Genomic DNA, 15,764 nt, shown 5'->3' with positions numbered 1-15,764 from the left:
AGAAAATGTAAAGAGCTACAAGAGAGAGATTAGATTAGCCAGACTCAGCCAATCATAAATCGAAGGCTGCTAGATCTACGCATTCATTCAGACCGTCAGGGGCTAAAGTATGTAGCTTGTGTATCCAGTAGGTCTCCCTATGACGCAAACTCAGCATAGAGTTGTGGTTATTTCGAGAGATCTGTTAGATAGGTAGTATGGATGTCGTTTTGAGACTTTCTCTGTGTGCATAAGCACAATGTCTCGATAAGCTATGTTTTAAAAACTTCTTTTTAATGTTATAGGTATGTTCGCTCCACCGCTTTTTGATGGTACGGCTAGTGCGCCCTACATACTGGACCCCACAAGAACAATTAACTAAATATATTACATAAGTGGATTCACACGAGAGTCTCTTAGTAATCTTAAATTGTTCTCCTGTCTGATTTGATGAAAAAGTTTTGGTTCCACTTCTAATCTTGTTTTGTATATTGTGTGGTGGATTTTTACCATCATTTTTAAGTATTTTTGCAAAATAAAGGAATCTTCTGAAAGTGCATACTATGCTGAAATGAAAATGCATATTTTTGAAAATGCTAACAATGAAGAAAATATTTTTTTGTGTAGGTAACATACATAAAAGGCACTTAATGTATCCCTCTATCACTTGTACTTTTAATTTTGAACAAAATTGCACAGGCATTGATTTTTTTCATTCTATATGTAATATTATAATAGTTTCCTAAAGCCATGTATCAGTTGTTAAAAGCTCATCGTTCAATTGTAAAGAGACAGAGAATTAAGTTGACTGAATTAAATATCTAAAACAAAAGAAAAGTCAATATAACATAAAAAGTTTACTTGTATCGTATCAGTCTAATGAAGGTATTATTCATTGTTTGGGACTTAGCGGACACAACCTGAAATCCATAATTTAACGCTGTTTTTAGAAGTTCTTCTGTAAACTCCTGAGATCTATTAATTTGTATCTTTTCTGGCGAAACAAAAAGCCTAGCAAGCCTTAGTTTTGTATAGTCATTCTCATCAAATCCATCAACGTTTGCCACCCAGTCTAGATTGAGGCGCTGATGGTGACCTTGAGAATTTGGTATAACAGAAAATAATCCGTTCATGTAGTATCTAAATTTTGACTTCAGCTGGTCTAAGAAAAGAGTGGACGTGCAATATATGTTGGCTTTAAGTACGTCTATGTTGTATGGCTGCTTGAAAGCTAAATACTCCTCACAGACAGATATACTTTTTCTCGTTTGTTCCACACCTATTGTGAGTATTACAATTTTTCCAGATTTTAACAACTCTGCTTCTTTTTCTTGAAAAGCATCTATTAGTGGCTGAATCTGGTAGAAGTCAACTTCTCTCCTCAGCAGACTCATTTCTTGAAAATCATCTGGAAGGTCCAAATGGGAAGATCTCAAGAAGTTTAATATATGTCGAAAAACCTTCCCATCTCTATCAATGAAGAAGTTTCCATGGCTGTCCTTTTTACTTGGCACTTTCCCACTAAACATAGCACCAAGCATTGTATCTGGAATTCTGGTGAGTGTTGATAAAGATGTTGTGTATAATTTTCCTCCTACATTTAGTGTAACTGGATCTGACATGGTGGTATTAGTGTTGTTAAATGCCTACAGCAGGAGAAATAATTTCCATATTATTATTAATAATAATAATAATAATACCTAAATCATAATTGCAATTAATATATCCCCTATAAGGAACATTAACCTTACAAGTTAAATCATTCATATAAAATGTATCAGAAAACATTTTTCTATCAAACATTTTTCTATCACAATTACTTCAGATAATATTAGTTTGTCTTGCAAATTATGAAGCAGGATAACTATACGCTAAATAATGTTTTTAATAGAGCGGTTAAAGAGACAGTAAACACCTTGTAAATTACATTTCAAACTCTGTCCGTAAAGGTTTGCCACTGTCATTGTGTTAACAAATTCTCTATTATTTGCCATTGGCAGAAATGATAACATAAGAAAACATCAAATTAGGGACATATAATGTAGCAGGATTAGACTTGTGACGTCTGACATGTGCTCTTTCAGTTTTTAAGACTGGAAAATCCAAAATTTTCAGACTTAAATTAAAGGAAAATGGGATAAAATATATCATGAAAGTATACTACAAATTTTTTTTACTGTGCAGAATTAAGCATTTTATATTACAACTAGTCCTAAAGCCCGTTCACACGGGCCATTTTTTGCAGTACAGCGGTACCACCCCTTGCGCTCTCTCCCCCTCTCTTTTGCTCTCTCTCTCTCCCCCCTCTCTTTTGCTCTCTCTCTCCCCCTCTCTTTTGAGCTTTCTCTCTCCCCCTCTCTTTTTAACTATTTCTCTCCCCCTTTCTTTTGCGCTCTCTCTCTCCCCCTCTCTTTTGCGCTCTCTATTTCCCCCCTTTCTTTTGCGCTCTCTCTCCCCCCCTCTCTTTTGCTCTCTCTCCCCCTCTCTCTTGTGCTCTCTCTCTCTCCCCCTCTCTTTTGCGCTCTCTCTCTCCCCCATCTCTTTTGCGCTCTCTCTCCCCATCTCTTTTGCGCTCTCTCCCCCCTCTCTCTCTCCCCTCTCTTTTGCGCTCTCTCTCCCCCTCTCTTTTACATTCTCTCTCTCCCCCTCTCTTTTGTGCTCTCTCTCTCTCTCCCAAACAAATGCTGAGGGGGAGCTCTGAAAATCCCCAAAAGGGGATAGCCGGCTGAAGATGGAGTCAATAGGTATATCAGATAGAGTTGGAAGAACAATTGAAATACAAAATTCTAAAATTTTAAAAATTTTAAATTTAAAGATACAATTTATTTACAAATCCTAAATAAACAATCTAATGTACATATCCCAATATACAATGACCTTCTGCAGAAACTAACAGTCAATAAAAAACCATATGAGATCCTCTTGATATTCTGTATAATACAAAGCGGTAGTCAGATAACTAGTCCCAACCTATATACCATATCTACATAAAGGTGTTTATATTTATTTATTTATTAATTTGGATATTGTATATAAAAAATAGACATAACATCTTCAACCAATTAATGTAAAATTGGTTTATAAATGTGATGAATATTAACATCATGAATCTAAATTTCACATACGAAATAAGCAAAATCAACATTCATTTTTTAGATCTCAGCATCAATGTAGAGAAAGGAAGGCTCTCAACTTCAACATATTTCAAGGAAGTTGACTGTAGTAATTACATTCACCCAACCAGTTGTCACCATCATAGGTGGAAGTCAAATATCCCGAAAGGCCAACTCATGAGAATTAGGAAGAATTGTTCCGATAATGAAAAATGGAAGGAACAATCAAAAATAGGGGATATGACGAGAACACCATAGACAACACAATACAGGAGGTTGAAGTAATGAACAGAGAATCTATGTTGAAGTATAAACAGAAAACACATGATGAGGGCAAAACAATAGAGGTGCCTTTTATCACTGAATACAGTGAGAACAGATTCTTAATAGAAAGAATCATAAGGAAACACTGGCACTTCATCAAAGAGGATAATATTATTGGGAATAGTTTAAATGATTCTCCCAAATTTATATACCGGAAAACAAAAAACCTAAAAACCATCATTGCACCAAGTATCCCTAAAACTCTAAAAAGCAAAATGAACAACATCTTTGGCCAACAACTAAAAGAGGCTTCTTCCCCTGTTACTCATGCAAAGCGTGTAAACATGGTAAGAAAATGCATACTTTCAAATCAAAGGTTACCAAGGAATCCTTTGTTATTAACGAAATGATAAGATGTCAAGACACGGGCGTCATATATCTGATTGAGTGTGGATGTGGACTTCAATATATAGGCCAGACATCTAGGAAACTTAAAGACAGGCTACAAGAGCATTTGCTCCAGATAAAATGGGGAAAAGAGGATTTCCCCCTATATAAACACTTTAAAGAAGTCCACAACAGCAATAATAAAACTCTCAGATATATGGGTATAAGCAAGCCTAGCAAAAACTGGAGAGGGGGGGGGGGATTTTGAAAAGCAGCTCCTGAAAGTAGAATCAAAAATGGATTTTTAATCTGGACTGTATATTCCCAAAAGGTTTCAATAGTAATACAGAAATATTCCATCTGCTATGAATACTTTCTGAAAAACATCCCCCATGCCATCCACTAAAATAATCTATAAAGGTATCCTGCTAAAAGATATACTAATAATCTAGATAAGATTGGATCTCTCTGAAATGGACATCATTTAAGACTCTTGTCTTCGGTCTACCTAGACATACGGTTAAGATATACCAGAATGTCTTTAACACCACAAGTTAATATTAGGTTGGAAATACCATACCGATCTTTACATATGCAACATCTAAAGACTTTATCAGGTTGATAATGTAAAGATGATTTCCTATGGTCTCTATAAACCAATTTTACACCTAATAGGTTGGAGACGTTATGTCTATTTTTTATATAATACATCCCAATAAATAAATATATTTGGACAACATTACCTTTATATAAATTTGATATATAGGTTGGGATTCTTTGTTTTATATCTGTCAATGTGATTTTCCATCATGATATTATACACTTGGATTATTATCGTTCATATATAGGTTTTAACATAGATATCAGGTCGAAAATACCATACTGATCTTTACATATGCAACATCTAAGGACTTCATCAGGTTGATAATGATAAGATGATTTCATACGGTCTCTATAAACCAATTTTACATCTAATTGGTTGAAGACGTTATGTCTATCTTTTTATATACAATGTCCAAATTAATAAATAAATAAATATAAACACCTTTATGTAGATATGGTATATAGGTTGGGACTTTTTGTTTTGTTTTATCGCTGTCAATGTGACATCCCATCACGATATTATATGCTTGGATTATTGTCGTTTAAGTATAGGTTTTAACATAGATTTTACATAAGTAGATTTCTATTAGTATATCTCACTAATATCACTTACTATTGAACATTTCGTTTTCACTTCAGGGAAGGCATTAACTATATAGAGAACCTGGACTTACTGGTTATTGCTCCAATGAGTTTAATAACAGCTGAGTAGCGTCTCTATCTCTCAGCGCAATGTGCCGAACAGGTCTCTTTCCCCGCAAATCGATAGTGAAAGTCCAGAAGTGTAGATGTGACGTCACTTCCGGTTTCGCTCAATCAGCGGTGGAGATTGACTTAGGAACGCGTCTTCATTTGAGGCATTGAGCGGATGTAGATAGAGACGAATCATACCGGGGCATATTTTAACCACAGCTTTACATATCCGGGTCATGTATTAGCCTCTGATTCATAATATGAATGTTTTTGGCACCAGTTTATTTCGGCGCAAATTTTAGAAATGCCGCAATTGGCTGGGACACTTCATTTAAGGTAGGATACAACAATCCGATATCAGACTTGAGAAAGGTCCTTTGGGATCGAAACACGTAGATATACTGATATAACGGCTCAGGTTCTCTATTGGTAAGTCTAATACCTATATCTGTTTATTTATAGTAGCAATATTGCACTATGTTTTTTTATTTTATATAGGTCATTGAGGATAATCATCTTTATAAGAATACTTCACTTGGAGAAAATATCTATAGAGGGAAAGTATCTATACAGCACTCTCAGAAGCTGTTTTTCATTTTAGGATATACCTTATTTTCGGATTTAATAACATATTTTGAAACACAGTTTTTTATTGGGACACACATTTTTATAACATGGATTTTTGAGACACTATCCACAATTTTTAGGTATACACCTGGTTTTTCACACGGACATATTTTTAAGGTTACCTTTGTATTTTTGGATTTTTAAATTTTGATTATATATATATTTTTTCACCATATAGTTTTTCACCATATTTTTCATCACATTTTTCAATAAGGATTGACCCCAATTTTTTACACGTTCTTTTATATTGGATCAATCACATCTCATTGGATCAACCTGGATATCTTAACAGAACATTTTGTATCATTATTGTTTGGACTTTTATTCTGGACTTTTGTATCACTGATGTTTATTTAGGGCAATTTTTACCAACTGAGGTTTTATTTAGGGACTTTTCATAGAATTTATCGCACATAGGGCATAGGAAATGTATTCAAGATTCCAGTTATCTGACTACCGCTTTGTATTATACAGAATATCAAGAGGATCTCATATGGTTTTTTATTGACTGTTAGCTTCTGCAGAAGGTCATTGTATATTGGGATATGTACATTAGATTGTTTATTTAGGATTTGTTAATAAATTGTATCTTTAAATTTAAAAATTTTAAAATTTTAGAATTTTGTATTTCAATTGTTCTTCCAACTCTATCTGATATACCTATTGACTCCACCTTCAGCCGGCTATCCCCTTTTGGGGATTGTCAGCGCTCCCCCTCAGCATTTGTTTGGTTCTACATTTTGAGATCTGGTTGAGAGATCTTGCACATTAGTAAGGAGCTTGTGTGGTAGCATCTGTGGCGCTGGTGATATTCTCTCTACTCTCTCTCTCTCTCTCTCCTCTCTTTTGAGCTCTCTCTCCCCCCTCTCTTTTGCGCTCTCTCTCCTCCCATCTCTTTTGCGTTCTCTCTCCCCCCTCTCTTTTGCGCTCTCTCGCCCCTCTCTTTTGCGCTCTCTCTCCCCCCTCTCTTTGCGCTCTTCCCCCCTCTCTTTTGTGCTCTCTCTCTCTCCCCCCTCTTTTGCGCTCTCTCTCCCCCCTCTTTTGCGCTCTCTCTCCCCCCTCTCTTTTGCGCTCTCTCCCCCTCTCTTTTGCGCTCTCTCCCCCCTTTCTTTTGCGCTCTCTCTCCCCCCTCTCTTTTGCCCTCTCTCCCCCTCTCTTTTGCGCTCTCTCTCCCCCTCTCTTTTGCGCTCTCTCTCTCCCCCATCTCTTTTGCGCTCTCTCTCTCCCCCATCTCTTTTGCGCTCTCTCCCCCTCTCTCTCTCCCCTCTCTTTTGCGCTCTCTCTCCCCCCTCTCTTTTGCGCTCTCTCTCTCCCCCTCTCTTTTGTGCTCTCTCTCTCTCTCTCCCCTCTCTTTTGCGCTCTCTTTCCCCCCTCTCTAAGCACTTTCCCACCTGGGTGCTAAGATTTTTTTAATGTTTTTTTTTATTTTTTGAACAATATTTTTTTCAGACCCCCAAGACTTACACTGTTGGAAAGGTTAGGTGATTCTTGGGGGTCTGTAGCTGCTTAGATGCCTGAGAAACAGGCTTCTAAGCAGCATGCCCCCTGCTCCTATACTTAACATTAAGTATAAATAAAGTTGCGCGGTGACGTCATTACGTTATTGCGCGTGACATCACCACGCAAAACGGGAAGCCCCGGCGATGCCTGTCACTCTACAGGCACGATCGCCGGGGTAGGAGCGTGTGGGAGCCCCCAGATCTCCCTCAAGGTGGGAGAGTGCTAGTGACGGCTCTGAGCCGTCATTAGCGCCAGAGTGGGAAACTCTGTGATGGCTCAGAGCCTTCACTAGCACTCAAAGGGTTAAGGTCCGCCTGAAACCTAAGTTAAGAAGCAGCGGTCATAGTTAGATAAATCTATCCCATTGTCTCTAGTTAGTGAGTACTCTCAATATATGCATCTGGTTAGTATGCAATCAAGGGATTGAAATGCTCTGAGATCAGCACGTCATGAGCATTTCCGTGCTGATATGGAAATTAAAACAAAGCTAAGAAACCATTATACTGCAAATTATAGAGCCATGGACGGTTTTAACTGAACTGTCCCTTTAAGTTCATAGTCAGTCCCTTAGGGAGAAAGCATTATATAAATGAAAAAGCAGCCAATAGGTGGCCAATTAGGGGTTGTGAAAATGTGAAGCCCTATATAAAGTCAAGTAAACAGAAACAATTTTAGTTGTATTATTGAAAAGGGAGGTACAGGCAGGCAGAACACAAAATATAGCTCTGTGAAATTATGAATGAATTGTTCTTAATAATTTCTTAAAATAGAAATTTTTGTGATCTACATTAGTGCTTTGAAGTGTTCTCAATCTGAGACAGGATCTGGACTTTTTTTTGTCAGTGTCCTCTTGGTGGGGTGTGGGTGGGCTGTTATTTTTGTGTGTGTAAGGGATATATATATTTTTCCGGTATTATATCTGCCAAGTGCTTAAATAGTGGTATTAACTCTTTTCACTCACGTTTGCTCATCTGTGCTGATCGGATTTGATTTGTTCTGCAAGAATATAAAAAAAAATAGTTACGTTTCATGTGTAATTATTTCTGCCTTGTACCTTTGAAAGGAAGAGTTAAAAAGAAGCCAGCAGTGTGCACTAAAATATTTTCTTACTGTTCTTACCAGGTGGCTGTAGAGTTCGGCATCCTCTGTATCACTCCTGATTGATGTGTTTTGATGCCACTCTGGAAATAGAATTACGAATAAAACATGCTTAATGAAAACATTTATTAAAAGCCATAACCTTTTTTATGTTAAAGGGACATTAAAGCCAAAAAAATTCTTTGGTAATTCAGATATAGAATACATTGTGAAACAACATTCCAATTTACTTCTATTATCTAATTTGCTTCATTCTTTAGATATCATGTGTTGAAGAAATAGCAATGCACATGGGTGAGCCAATCACACAAGGCATCTATGTGCAACCACCAATCATCAGCTACTGAGCATATCTCGATATGCTTTTCAGCAAAGGATATCAAGAGAATGAAGCACATTAGATAATAGAAGTAAATTAGAAAGTTGTTCTTTCTAGATCATAAAAGAAAACATTTGGGTTTCATGTTCCTTTAACACTACAGATCTACTACTGTTATTTCCCAGATAGCATTCTTCTATGCTGAACTAGCATATAACTCTGGAACAACACTATTTGGAATGATTGAGAAAACCCTGTATGAATTATATTTTATAACATTGGATCCCCTGTTTCTGTTAAATAAATTGTGTGTACTACTATTATGACTTAAAGGAACACTCAAGTCAAAATTAAACTTTTATGATTCAGATAGAGCATGCAATTTTAAACAACTTTGCAATTTACTTTTAACAGTCGTTTTACATTTACACTTTTTGAATCACCAGCTACTACTGAGCATGTGCAAGAATTCACAGAATATACGCATATGCCTTTGTTATTGGCTGATGGCTGTCACATGACTCAAGAGGAGTGAATAGACATAACTAAAATTTGTCAGAAAATCTACTACTCATTTGAAGTTCAGACTAAGTGCTATTGCATTGTCTTTTTATCATGTATTTATTGATTATGCAAATCTACGGTATTTACTGGTCCTTTAAGGAACTGCACTTGTTCTTTGTCATCATCCTTATCCATCCCTGATTCTGGTGCTGCTAAGTCTTAGATTTTATTGTTAAAAAATAATTCTGGGAAAACTTTGCAGATGTTGTAACATCAGTTGAACTTGATCTTTGAGAGGGCGTCAAAGTTATATCAAGCTGTCTAGTCTGTGCTTGAGTAAAAGGGTCTACATGTTTTCTAACATATTCACCCTCCCTTCCTCATTTATCCTGGCTTTAGACCCCCCCCCCGCTGTTTGACTGCAAAGGGCCATATTATATATATACATACATATACATGTCTAAATATGTGCATTGCCCCTGTCTTTTTTACCCTAGTCTCTATTGAGACGGTTTTGCTGTTTTTCTGTGCCTGAATAAAGTTTATACTTTTTAACCTAAGAAGTACCATCTGGATTACCTTTGTTGCAAGCAGTGTATATATTTGTGTACATACGTATCGCTGCTAGATTACGAGTTGTGCGTTACAGTTTTAACGCTGAAAAAATGGCAATTTCAGCGTAAAAACAGTAACGCAGCCATTTTGAGTTGTGTAGGTATAGCTATACTGCAAGCATTTTAGCCTGTAATGCAACGTCAATCCTGCACTCAAAAAAATGACGTTTTTGCGTGGGATTTCCATAGTGCCGGTATTACAGGTTGTGCGGTGAGGCTAAAATGCTTGCTTTACAGCCTAGACTGACGCGATCCATACCGCCATCTGAGAGCAGTAGTTATGGATTTTGTGTAACAAAAATGTTTCACAAAACTCACAACTAAAATTTTACAAAGTACACTAACACCCATAAACTACCTATTAACCCCTAAACCAAGGCCTGCATCACAAACGCTATTTAAAACTTATTAACCCCTAATCTGCCGCTCGCCCACATCCCCGCCACTATAAAAAAGTTATTAACTCCTATTCCGCCACTCCCCGTCACCGCCGCCGCCATTAACTAAACCTATTAACCCCTAAACTGCCAGCCTGTCTGGTTCCTGTACCTTTAATTAGGGGCATGTTCTCTATAGCTGTGTTTCCCTATAAAAGCTCTCTAAACACTCCCCATTTTGCTTGGTATTGTTTGTTTGCTGGTACTAATGGTTGCCATGCTTATAAGATTCTAAGCCTCTTGCCTTTTACTATAGCAATATTCGTTTGAGAAACTGCTAATCTACTTCTGGATTGCTACCTCGTTTATAATTGACTTGTAACTTGTTTTATGTTACCTTGTATCTAAGCTGATTGATCTCAGTAGTAACACCTGATCTTCAGTGTGTTTCATCAATGGACTTTCCTCTCACTGTTTCCTGCCTTGGATTCCAGATCTCATCTCATTCCGGTTCCGGTGCTGTGTGAATAACAGCATTACTTCCACAGACTGACCTTCAACTACGGTACCGTATCAGCTGCTAATCAAAGACTGTAAGTAGCGTTCTTACCAACTTTCATATGTACCATTGCTCTCATTACTGCAGTTAGTCATATTTCTTTTCTTTTTCATAATATCCTTATGTGGCAGTATTGTGTTTCATTTGTGCTGCTCCTTATTCAGTTCTATGAGCAGATATATGTTACATTCACTAATACTGAGTTTTGTTTGTTTCCTTAATTCGTTATCCATTCGCTACTATTTGTTTTGTAACAATTGTTACCTTAAGCTGTAGTGGCGTTTAAGGGAACTTTAACCCTCAAAATTCATGTCAGTATAATAAATGCTCATTTCAGTGAATTATTTATCCAGTTATGATTATTTCCTGCTCTGAGCTACACACCTATACATAAAGTTTATGTTACATGACATATCTATTTAATTATAGATAATAATTGTTGTTTTCTGTAAAAACAGATCCTGTTAAAAATCCTGCCATTACAAAATACCAAGCCTTAAAAATGGATCCTGCAGAATTAACATGTGCATAATTTATCACACAGAGTAGAGCATCTAGCTCAGGGCTTAAGAGATCTTCAAATACAAAATGAGACTTTAAGAACCATTATTAAGGATACCACCTCCTTATTCAGAACCTAATGTCAGTCCCCCAGAAAAGCTTTATGGGGATAGAGCCCATTTTAGAGATTTCACCAATGCTTGTTACTTAATGTTTGACTTAAAACCTAAAAGCTATACTACAGATAAACAAAAGGTTCTCACTGTTATACTTACGTGCAGAACCCAGGGCATGGGCAAATACATTTTATGAGACTAATGACCCAATTCTAAACTCTCTAGATTCATTCTTCAGCGTTATGGCACATCTTTATGATGACCCAATGAAACAATTGACTGCAGAAAATAATATGAGAGCATTAAGACAACTAAAAAGACCAGTTGAGGATTATATTGCAGATTTCAAAAGATGGTCAAAAGACAATGAATAGAACAACATAGCATTAAAAAACGAGTTTGGATTGGGTTTGTCGGATGCCATAAAAGATGAATTAGCCAGAGGTGAGATACCAGACGCTGTAGAAGCACTTATGACATTAACTATAAGTGTAGATAGGAGAGAAATGAGAAAGGAAAGAGGGATCAATGACACTTACAGATACAAAGTCTCCTCTCCAAACTCCTCCTACTTGAATAAAACTCAAGATGAACCAATGGAAGTTACATTTGTTAAAGGCCCACTAAAGCCTGAAGAAAAAATCAGAAGATTAAACAATTTATGCCTTTACTGTGCCGCTAAAGGACAGGAAGTCAAGGACTGTCCTATATTGATAAAAAATAAGAAAGGTAAATCTTTTCTCTTGCCTAAATTGTTATCCTCTAACATAAAAGAATCTCATTACTTCCAACTTTCTGTTCTTTTGCAGTGGGACCAGCAACAGATTAAGTTGAACGCAATAATAGATTCGGGTGCAACGGGAGTATTCATAGATTCCTCTGTAGTGACTAAGAATAAAATTCCCATTATAAAAAAATAATTTCCTCTTGTTTTGCGTGTTTTTGATGGCACTACTTCCTCAAAAGGCCCTATCACACATCACACTACTCCACTATTGGTTACCACACATCATGATCATAAGGAGTGTATTTCCTTTGATGTAACATGTTCTCCATTATTTCCAGTTGTTCTAGGTCTAACATGGTTGCAGTTACACTAACCTACAATTCATTGGGATACTCTTACTCTTAGTATGGAATCTGAATTTTGTAGAAAAAAAAATGTTATACCACAGTATTTCTTAGTTAAACTGCAGAATCATTTATTCCAAGTGTTTATTCAGATTTTCAAGATGTTTTTAGCAAAAAAGAAGCAGAAAGTTTACCTCCGCACAGGAATTATGATTGTCCCATTGAGTTACTTCCAGGATTCCCTATTCCTGTAGGCTATGTATACCCCCTGTCACAGGCAGAATTGAAACATTTAAAGGAATATATTGATGAAAATCTAGAAAAGGGTTTCATTGTTCCCTCCACATCACCTGCTGGTGCTGGTTTAATCTTTGTCAGGAACAAAGATAACAGCTTAAGACCTATCATTGACTATCGAGCACTTAATAAAGTTACAGTGAAAAACAAGCACCCATTACCCCTTATTCCTTATCTTCTAGAAAGACTCAGTACAGCCAAGATTTATACAAAATTGGACCTACGGGGGGCGTATAATCTTGTAAGGATTAGAAGTGGTGATGAATGGATAACTGCCTTCCGTACACGTTACGGTTTATTTGAATACAGGGTAATGCCATTTGTGCTGTGTAATGCCCCCGCTACCTTTCAGTTTTTTGTAAATGATATATTTCGTGATTTACTTGATGTTTTCCTAATTGTTTATCTTGATGACATATTGATCTATTCTGACACCCTAGAACAACATATAATACATGTTAGAACTGTTCTAACCAGATTAAGAGAAAATCAATTATTTGCAAAACTAGAAAAATGTACATTCCACACAACTGATATTTCATTTTTAGGATTACGTATTAGTCCCCAAGGTATCTTAATGGAAGATAATAAGGTGACTACTATCACCAATTGGCCAATTCCAACCGCTTGGCAACAAGTACAACAATTCTTAGGATTTTCTCATTTTTATAGAAAGTTTATTAAAGGTTTCTCCTCCATTGTTAAACCTTTCACATGGTTGACTGGAAAGAACACAAAATTTAATTGGTCACAAGAAGCCCAAACATAATTTGATTTACTCAAAAGAAGTTTACTACAGCCCCAATACTTCATTTTCCAGACCCAAATTTGCAATACACTTTAGAAGTGGATGCTTCAAACTATGCTGTTGGAGCTGTTTTATCTCAGAGACTATCTCTTGAACACCCGTTACATCCAGTTGCCTTCTTCTCAAGATCTATGTCCAAAGCTGAATTAAATTACTCCATAGGGGAAAAAGAACTCTTAGCTATTAAAACATCCTTAGAACACTGGAGACATCTTCTAGAAGGCACTTCCACTCCAATTATTATATACACAGATAATAAAAATCTTGAATATTTAAAGACCAATCGTACTTTGTCTGTAAGACAAGTAAGATGGAGTCTATATTTCTCCTGATTCCATTACATCATAATACACCATCCAGGTTCAAAAAATGGAAAGGCTGCCTGATGCAACTCCAGTGAATACATCTCCCAGTACCGTCATTCCTAGTGAACTTATTGTTGCCTTTAATAACACTTACCAGCAACAACTGCGTGTTGCCTAACAAAATAATACTGAACTACCTATACAATTGTTGAATAAAAAATCTAATGATTTACATTACCATAATGGTTTATTGCATATACCTACTACAGAACAGACTACTATTTTTCAAATGGTACATGACACTATCCTTAGTGCCCATCCAGGAATAAAAAAAACATGGAATTACTGAATCCGTCAAGAAGTATATTAATGCTTGTTCTGTTTGTATTCAGACAAAGCCACAACTTAAAAAACCTTATGGTTATTTAATGTCACTACCAGTTCCCCAAAGACCATGGTCTGACTTGGCTATGGACTTTATTGTGGAGCTTCTGAAGTCCTCTACTCATACTACAATACTTGTCATTATTGATCTTTTAACTAAAATGGCTCATTTTATCCCTACTCAAGGTCTTCCTACAGCTTCTCATACTGCACAATTATTCCTTAACAATATAGTAAGATTACATCGGTTACCCAATTCTATTACATCAGATAGAGGTAGCCAGTTCACCTCAAGATTCTGGAAACAACTCTGTCAAAGACTCAAAATTTCTCACAGACTTTCAACTGCTTACCATCCCCAAACAAATGGGCAAACAGAGAGGGCAAATCAATGGATAGAACAGTATTTAAGATTGCATTGTTCTTTCCAGCAAGACAAGTGGGCGGAGTTCTTACCTTTCGCAGAGTTTGCATATAATAACTCTACCAACTCATCAACTAAACTCTCACCATTTTACGCTAACTATGGGTATAATCCTACCTTCCACCCTTTTCCTGATGTTAGAAGCAATTCCCCCAATGTTGAAGACCTAGTGAACAAACTATCCAATATTCAAGACCTACTAAAGTCTAATATTCTGGAAGCTCAATCAAATCACAAATTGTATTAGAACTTAAGACACAGTAAACCCCCAAATTACAATGTAGGGGATAAGGTATGGTTATCTACGAAAAACATCAAACTCCATACACCATCTAAAAAACTTACTCCATTGTTTATTGGTCCATATGAAAATACACAAATTATCAACCAAAATGCAGTAACCCTCCAGTTACCTCCATCACTTCATATCCATCCAACATTCCATGTATCCCTTCTGAAACCTTTTACAACCCTTAGGGGTTTACCGCTTTCCATGCCTCAACCCGACCTACCTGATGAACCTGAGTATGAAGTTTCAGAGATATTAGATTCCCGTAGAAGGAGACAGGTTTTGGAGTATCTATTACATTGGAAAGGGTACTCGCATGATGAAGATTCTTGGGAGCCTTCCTCGTTTATAATTGACTTGTAACTTATTTTATGTTACCTTGTATCTAAGCTGATTGATCTCAGTAGTAACACCTGGTCTTCAGTGTGTTTCATCAATGGACTTTCTTCTCACTGTTTCCTGCCTTGGATTCCAGATCTCATTCCTGTTTTCTGATGCTGTGTGAATCACAGCGTTACTTCCACAGACTGACCTCCAACTACGGTACCGTTTCAGCTGCTAATCAAAGACTGTAAGTAGCGTTCTTACCAACTTTCATATGTACCATTGCTCTCATTACTGCAGTTAGTCATATTTCTTTTCTTAGAGTCTTAATATCCTTATGTGGCAGTATTGTGTTTCATTTGTGCTGCTCCTTATTCAGTTCTATGAGCAGATATAGGTTACATTCACTAATACTGAGTTTTGTTTGTTTCCTTAATTCGTTATCCATTCACTACTATTTGTTTGGTAACAATTGTTACCTTAACCTGACATTGTAGTGGCGTTTGGGAGTTTTAAAGTGATGGTAAACTCTCCCCTTTTTAAAATCAGATCTGGAATGTAAGCGCTATTTTAGATGAGGTTTTATTTATCATGTGCAATGAAGATGC

The 15,764-nt window shown here is 36.6% G+C and overlaps 1 protein-coding gene across 1 annotated transcript; it reads right to left on the bottom strand.

The window, feature by feature from the left end:
• Positions 1-836: 836 nt before the first annotated feature.
• Positions 837-8,488, bottom strand: KCTD21 (potassium channel tetramerization domain containing 21). The gene is made up of 3 exons (XM_053711278.1): positions 8,286-8,488; positions 8,128-8,162; positions 837-1,625 (listed from the first exon to the last, which is right to left on the bottom strand). The coding sequence occupies exon 3, from the start codon at positions 1,599-1,601 to the stop codon at positions 837-839; it is 765 nt and encodes a 254-aa protein (XP_053567253.1). The 5' UTR covers positions 1,602-1,625; positions 8,128-8,162; positions 8,286-8,488.
• Positions 8,489-15,764: the final 7,276 nt, after the last annotated feature.

Source organism: Bombina bombina, chromosome 4 (assembly GCF_027579735.1).
Source record: "Bombina bombina isolate aBomBom1 chromosome 4, aBomBom1.pri, whole genome shotgun sequence".
NCBI classification, from domain to species: domain Eukaryota; kingdom Metazoa; phylum Chordata; class Amphibia; order Anura; family Bombinatoridae; genus Bombina; species Bombina bombina.
Note: the sequence above shows the minus strand (reverse complement) of the source record. Positions and strands in the feature narration are given on the sequence as shown.

Excerpts from the sequence above, each read along its gene's own strand:
- KCTD21 (XM_053711278.1), bottom strand. The coding sequence starts at position 1,601 with ATGTCAGATCCAGTTACACTAAATGTAGGAGGAAAATTATACACAACA.